This window comes from Cryptotermes secundus, unplaced genomic scaffold (genome assembly GCF_002891405.2).
Source record: "Cryptotermes secundus unplaced genomic scaffold, Csec_1.0 scaffold2092, whole genome shotgun sequence".
NCBI lineage: Eukaryota > Metazoa > Arthropoda > Insecta > Blattodea > Kalotermitidae > Cryptotermes > Cryptotermes secundus.
In genome coordinates, this window is record NW_019721032.1 from 46,540 (window position 1) to 54,414 (window position 7,875).

The following is a 7,875-nucleotide window of genomic DNA, read 5'->3' on the forward strand; positions in this document are numbered from 1 at the left end:
TAAACACTGAATATAATGACAAATACATAAAATGGTCAGAAAACACAAAATTCTTTGGTTTACAAATTGATAACCACGTATACTGGAGAAATTATATTGATCAGTTGGTTTCTAAGTTAAGTGGAGTAAGTTATGCAGTTACATCTATGTTACATGCCAGCAACTCTAACCCTCTGAAATCAATTTATTTTGCCCCTGTAATGAAGTATGGAATATTTTTCTGGGGTAACTCATGTAACAGAAAGAAGATACTTAAATTATAAAAGAACATTTTTAAGAATATGGCAATTGTCAAACATAGAATTTCATGCTGTGGTCTATTTAAGAGATCAAAGACGTTACATCTTCCATTTGAATATAAATTTTAGTTAACAAACTGAATTGTAAATAACCAACAACATTTTCAGACTAATTAAGCTGTATAGTGTATTAAAGCAAGGAACAAGCACTAACTTCATAGACTAACTGCCTACTTTTCATGTTTTCAGGAAAGTGCATACACTGCTGATAACAAAAATTTCAGTAAACTACCTCTATTCTTAAAATTCTTATGAATAAAAAGGTACAATTTAAAGTAACACTAAAAAATATGCTTCAAATTGCACTCATTCTATTTTGCTGATGAATTTCTAATGTCTGAAAGTGACTCATAATCTTCTGAAAGATTTATACAAATAGGATAAGTGGATGTTATTGAAGCACATATGTGTGCATCTATTTCAAATATTCATTTTTTTATGAACCCTCTGCAAATTTCTTATTTTTTATGTGAAAGCTTCAGTTGTGCTGTATTGATACATTCGGTGTATTTATGACTTACTACACAACCTCTGATCATTTCTGACTAACTCTGGATCCATGGAATGTAATGCATATATGTATGCATTCTTAAGTGCAGAAAAGGCTTTTATTTAGTGACAATTATGTATACAGCATGTTATACAATATTTTTCTTCTGTATTTTGGAAAAGGGCATGAGTCAGGAAAGCAAATTTTGCAGGAAACATAAGAAACTGAAATGGAAGTGAACAATTGTAAAGAGACCTTCTCCAGTAGCTTGAAGGCCTGCCTTCACTGCTATTCATAATTCTGATAACTGTATAGCTCATAAATCATATTCAGTGTTATTGATTCATGCTCATTTCCAAGGGAATAAAAATTTAAAATCCACATCTCCAAATCACCTCTATTTATGAAATAATATTCTTACACTACAACTATTGCTGTGTGCATGGACTGAACTCTCTGTCATCTCACAAATGTATAAGTAAAGCCAAGTAAGGTAAAACAAATGTTTCAAAATGATTGCCTTATACAAACAGACCATACACATCAAAATGGAATACTGGAATAACAATATTTTTCCATAGATTCTGTGTGTGCATGCCTGTACATAATTTATTTAACTCAGTTTCATGAAAATGCCAACTAATATTCTTTTAAAAAATGAACTATCAAATTATAATATATTTGACTGTATTGGAATCAAATTACATGTTTGGTACTCTAATATTAACAGCTTAATGTCATACAGAGAAAGTTTACATGAAGAAACTTTGCTGTTATACATCTGCCATTACTGTCACTGACCAAAGAAGTCAGTAATATTTCTCAGCCAGAATAAATAATGTATCGTATCATTAACAACATGAATGCCATCCACTCCTGCAAAAAAGAAAGAACATAATTATTTAAATATCTTGAATTTATCTTGACTTAATTGCAAGCCCATCATGAAATATAAATAATATTTTCTTCAGAATGGTAGAATTGGAAAATTCACGCTTGGAGTGATATTAGAAAGGTGAATCTCGTTTACATATGATGTCTGTCTGTTCCCTGGATATATGTATGCAATGTTGTGTAAAAGAAGGGGACAGGAATTCATGAAAGGCTGATATCAATAAATCAGGCAATGGTTCTGACAGCATGCCCTAAAGAGTTATAAGAAATGGAGAGGTGAGGATGTGGAGAGGACACTGTATTTATCTTAGTCAGGATAGTTCAGCAGTGAGCTCTTGAAGTAACACAGCATTAATGGTTTTTATAAAAGGTGCAGAATTTCTTGATGATTTCAGTGATAGTTCAGCAGTGAGCTCTTGAAGTAACACAGCATTAATGGTTTTTATAAAAGGTGCAGAATTTCTTGATGATTTGAGTGACTATTGGCTTCGAAAGGATTTTATTCCAGTCAGTTGCCTAGTTATTATAATACTCATGTCTATCAGAATCAATAAATTTTATGGAAATATTGCACAAGATATTAATGTTGTATTTTAGTATCATTTTAAATTTTATTCAAAACATATACCTGTGAGGTCAACGCTCAGTGAGATTTGCTCAGAAATGTTCTTAAATCCTTAAGCAATGTCAGCCTTCAAATTAATTAAAGTGAGTGCACTTACAATGCAAAACAAATATACTCTTCTATAAAGCACATTTTAAACAAATAATGGCATATAACATTGATCTATGGACCCTTAAAATGTCAGACAGAAGCAAAATCCAAGCAGTGGGCATTACATTTTCTTATATACTAATATAGTGGGATGACATAGGAAGGGATAGAATGAGAAGTTATATTTGTTGTGAATAAGCTTCAATACAGGATTTGATAATACACATTAGAATAAATTAGAACAGAACTTATAGGGAAGATACTTATATAACAACATATAAAAAAGGAGAGTTTGACAAGGACTGCAGGACATAAAAAAGAGAAGGAAGAGCTGAGAAGGAACTGGAAAAAAAAATCATGCAACAGAAGAAAAGACTGAAGACTTTTAATCCATTGTCCCATATAAAACATAGAAGTTGCTACAAGAATGACTAGACTAGAAATTTATGCTTGATAAAATTTGTATAATATCTTCAAAATAAAAATCTCTTAGAGGTTTCTAAGATACATGTAAATATTCAATCAAACCCTTGGATAAGATGGTCCTTAAACTGAATTAAATTTAATGAAACTTACTCACTTACTTACTTACTTATGGAGCTGAGTCCTTCTTAAGGAGCCGCTAAATTTGCAGCTACTCAAGAATTTTGCAGCATTTTATGGAACCCGAGGGTTCATTACTGTGTTCACAAGAGCCATCCACTGGTCCTTATCCTGAGCCAGACCCATACAAACCATACCATCTCATCCTATCTCTCTAACATCCATTTTAATATTGTCCACCCACCTACACCTTGGTCTTCCCAGTGATCTCTTTCTTTCTCGCGTTCCCACCAATATCCTACTTGAATTCCTCTTCGCCAAATTCGTGCTGCATGCCCTACTCAACTCACCCTCCTTGACTTGATGGTTCTAATTATACTTGGAGAAGAGTACGCATTATGGAGCTCCTCATCATGCAGTTTTCTCCAACCTCCTGTCACTTCATCTCTCTTCGGTCCACATATTCTCCTCAACACCCTGTTCTAAAAAATCCTCAGTCTATATTCCCTTTGTCAGAGACCAAGTTTCATACCCATACAGAACCACGGACAAAATTATAGTTCTGCTTATTCTAATTTTTATGTTTTTGGACTGAATGTTTCGATCTCCTCTTAATTTCCTCCCGAATCAGGTTTTGATTTGTTTCGTCATTCCCAAATATCTGAACTGTGCCACATTTTCAAAAAATCTGATTCCTATCATTATGTCATGATTTTGCCTGCATTTTAATGATGAGACAGCAACATGTACTTAGTTTTCTCTGTGTTTACTTCTAGACCAACCTCCTTACTTATGTCAATTATCTAATATTTACATAACAAAAGTACTGCATGTCCTGTGTTGTATCCTAATCTGTTGAAAGGCTCAGAAAATGTACATATAAGATCATATAGCTCTTTAAGTAACACTGTATTTATAAGACTCCAAAGTAAGTTAAAATCAAAATATTTCTACATAATTATTTTGAACAAAATTGGTTTGGCAGTCTGGGCGAAATCGAAAATACAACTAACAGATCATTTGAAAATGTTCGAGGAGATTCAACAGGAAGACATCGATACGGGAGAAGACCAGGGCGGAGATCAGATCAGTGATCAGCGAGAGAAGCAAGAGGAGAACCGACAGAAGTCTTCGTGTGGCGTAGTTACAAGGAACATTAGAGTTTGTCTATTGTTCATGGTTACAAAGTGTGAAGCTGATCACTCACCTCCAACTTGTGCCAAGGTCAAGAATAAGTGTACAGTAAACCCTGGCTAATCGAATTAATGGGGTGGCTCTTCCGGATTATTTTGGATTAATGAAGCAAAAGTGCCCGAAAGGAAACAAACGAATGAAAAAATTAATAACATAGATAGTGCTGATGAAAATAAAAAAATATCACTGCAGAAATTTCTTCCTCTGCTAGAAGCTGAAACCCAGGGTCTCAGTCATCCAGCTCAGGACAGTCTTGGGTATTTTTTTGCCTCGTTTCAGTCTCTCCAACTGCCCTCAACACAGCCTGAAAGTCCTCTTGCTCCTAAACCCCAAGTGTCTTTCAAAGTATGTACTCAATTGTGAACTGGGTACGCGGTAGGGTAGTTGGTTGAGGCACTATGCTACAAGTCGGAAGATCGCGGGTTCGATTCCCGATGAGGTTATTGGAGTTTTCAATTTATCTAATCCTTTCAGCCACACTACGACCCTGAGGTCGACAAAGCCTCTAAGAGAAATGAGTACCGGGAATCTTCCTGCGGGTAAAGGGCGGCCAGCACGTAAGGCTGACAACCTTACCGCCATCTGTGAGCCGATTGTCTAGAAAATGTGGAAGCCTCGACGACTCGCAGCCATATGGGCCTCTACGGTCGGTTACAGGGATAGATTTACGTTTCTCTTTACCTTTTTACTCAACTGTAAACAGACTTCATTCTTCATATATCGATCAGGATTAACCGCAAAAGGATTAGTGAGAGTTTACTCTGTGTATTCATCCACTCCACGGTGTGTCTTCATGGCGCAGTTAAGCACAGGACCACTCTGCCTTTACTCACTGTAGAGGAAACCCAGGCACAAATTGGATTCAATCAGCACGGTATCTACAGCAATATATACAAACCAGCTGGGGAGAGGTACTGTGAAGATGGAGGGTTCAGTGGTTTTGGAGGGCTTTCCAACGCGAAGAATAACCAGAAGATGGAGGTCGATTTGTCCTCTGAATGACCTCCTATGCTCGTAATGTAGTGGCCATATTGAGAACAAGTTGCCTCGAACCTGAAACAGGAAAAGTGCACGAAAGTGTGAGTCAGCACAACCAGGGTTTAAATCATAGGCGTCGCCAGGAATATTCCCCCGGGGGGGGGCGGTAAGGCAGAAACTTTGCATGCAAACTGACGTTTCAACCGTTGAAGACTGCCTTTACCGATCACCGCAGAGTATTCTGGATAAAAACAAATCTTTAAATACTTTTAAATTTTGGTATTCATGCATTTGTCATATTTCCTTCTAACTTCGATGTTAATTGCATTTCCAACAAGAAGTACTGGGAACAATTAATCGTCTACTTTCCTTTGATACGACACGGACAACACAGAAAACGATGTTTCCAGCAATTCTTCTGTTGTGTACTTGTTGCCGCGGTATCGTTGCCTAGCAACGGTAGGAGGGATACACATATACGAGTAGACGACAGAGAGATTGTTGAGACGGGCTCATGTGCCATGAAATGTATATACCAATATTCATAAAGTTTAGTTCAGGCATTCAAAATTTCGTAAGGGGAGGCACACGGACACACAGAAAACATGGTAATCCCATACGGCTACTTTAATTGTTTCAAAATAAGGAATGTGGGCTAAAAACCCGAGATTGTCGACGAAGATAATGGTTCTTTGTAGACTTCATTTTCGGAGCTTCCGTCGTAACCACTGTCAAAATCATCTGTACCGCAGTCTGAATCTGTATCACTCAACTGACTTTCAATTTCATCTTCTTCCAAACGAACTGAGGCCATTAAAGTACGTAGAGACGACTCAGGTCAGAGTACACAATGTGAACTTCAGAAGGCTGTGACGTAACGTCGCAAGAATTTACTAAGTGCGCTACAACGAACCGGCAACGTCTGTAATCTGAGAATATGATTCAGGAGAAACAAATATAAACTTCCTCTCCCCCTAAATGATAAGTCAGGAGCCAACATTTATACTGCTGAAACGTATTATGCAGGAGGTATACGCACAATTGTAGGCAAACGCTCGAAATTAAAACAAAACAAAAAAAATTGAATAAGTGTAAGAATTTTTAAGATTTTAAAATTTGCCAATTACAATATCTGATTCTATATTCTTTCTAGATAAAAGCAACGTTAATTTCGTTCGTTCACCACAAAAATTGTATAATTTATAGCATTTTTAGTAACATGGGCACAAATTTAATCCTCTAGAGCGGTGGGCATTTAATCAAGAAAAGGTGAAAAGCTTACGCCGTACTCACATGAAATCATTATTCACTTTCCAATATCTGAAGAGTACAATTTTCTGAGCTACAAAGCAGCGTGGTACACCGACGTTTCGAAGGAATATGTTGCCTCCATTTTCAGGATTTAATAAAAAGCTCTGCTTGCCGCCGGATTCTTGGTGGTTTCTTGTCCGCCTTACTCTTTAACGCTGAAGAGGGCGGTGTGTTCTTCCGAAACGTTAGTGGACTACACGGCGTTACAACTCAGAAGACTGAACTCGTCACAGTGATCACCGTGACAATGTCAAAGCCAGTTCTCAGATATCTTCCTCCTTCCGGTTGCACTTCCCGACACTTATTGCTGCTTCTGTATGTTTCTGTTGAATCTCCTGGTGACTATTATTCTGCCGCACACTAAAAAGGTAAAGCTATCTCTGTAACAGCTCGTCGAGACCCATAGGGTTGTGAGACGTCGAGGCTCCCACATTTTCTAGACAATCGGCTCACAGATGAGGGTGAGGTTGTCAGCCTTACACTCCGGCCGCACTTAAGCCCCAGGAAGATTCCTGGTACTCATTTCTGTTAGAGGCTGGGTCGACCGCAGGACCATAGTGCGGCTGGAAGGATTAGGTCATTTGAAACATCCAATGGTCTCATCAGGAACATAACCCACGACCTATCGGCTTGTAATCTGCATTAACTGGCTCAGGATGAGGTGCGGTGGCTGATACGACTAGGTTGAAGAACCGTCAGAATCATAACAACAGGGTGTTTACTAGGTGGGGTGGAGCACCAAATGAATTCATCACTCACAATCACAGCACCAAATTCTGTTGTGTTACATAACCAGAGCAGTAGAAAACTTACTTACTTACTCATGGAGCTGAGCCCTTCTTGAGAAGCCGCCAATTCTGCAGCTACTCAAGAATTCCTCAAGATTCTATGGAAACCCAAAAGTTCATTACCGTGTTCACAAGAGCCCTCCACTGGTCCCTATCCTGAGCCACATCAATCGAATCCATACCATCCCATCCTATCTAAGATCCATTTTAATATTGTCCACCACCAACATCTTGGTCTTCCCAGTGGCGTTCCCATCAATATCCTATATGCATTCCTCTTCTACCCCATTCGTGCTACATGCCCTGAACACCTCATTCTCCTTGACTTGATCGGGCTGACTGCTCTAGAATTTTGTCAACTTACCCAAAATTCCCTGGATCATTTTCTCCTGCAGCTTCCATCACACCATAGAACGGTGTGAATCGCTTTACAGTAACATGAGTGGTGTGGCTCTCCTGTATATTCGTGCCAATCCAGATTGTGTATGGTACTGTGATATCTTCAGTAGAATAACAACTATCGATTTCTGAAACACCCTGTACTTTCGCAGTTGTCAAAATGACAAATAAAAGTAAGAGATACTGCATGCCGTAATATGCTAATTTTATTTTGCAATTCTGAAAACTATAAACAAACAAGCCGTAACTGAACAAGTATAGTAA

At 37.9% G+C, this 7,875-nt stretch overlaps 1 protein-coding gene across 1 annotated transcript; it reads right to left on the minus strand.

The window, feature by feature from the left end:
- Positions 1 to 298: 298 nt before the first annotated feature.
- LOC111875359 (uncharacterized protein CG3556-like) lies at positions 299 to 7,875 on the minus strand. Its single transcript, XM_023871559.2, has 3 exons — positions 7,577 to 7,875; positions 5,034 to 5,188; positions 299 to 1,665 (listed from the first exon to the last, which is right to left on the minus strand). Exons 1-3 carry the CDS (start codon positions 7,798 to 7,800, stop codon positions 1,583 to 1,585), a joined length of 462 nt encoding a protein of 153 aa, XP_023727327.1. The 5' UTR covers positions 7,801 to 7,875; the 3' UTR covers positions 299 to 1,582.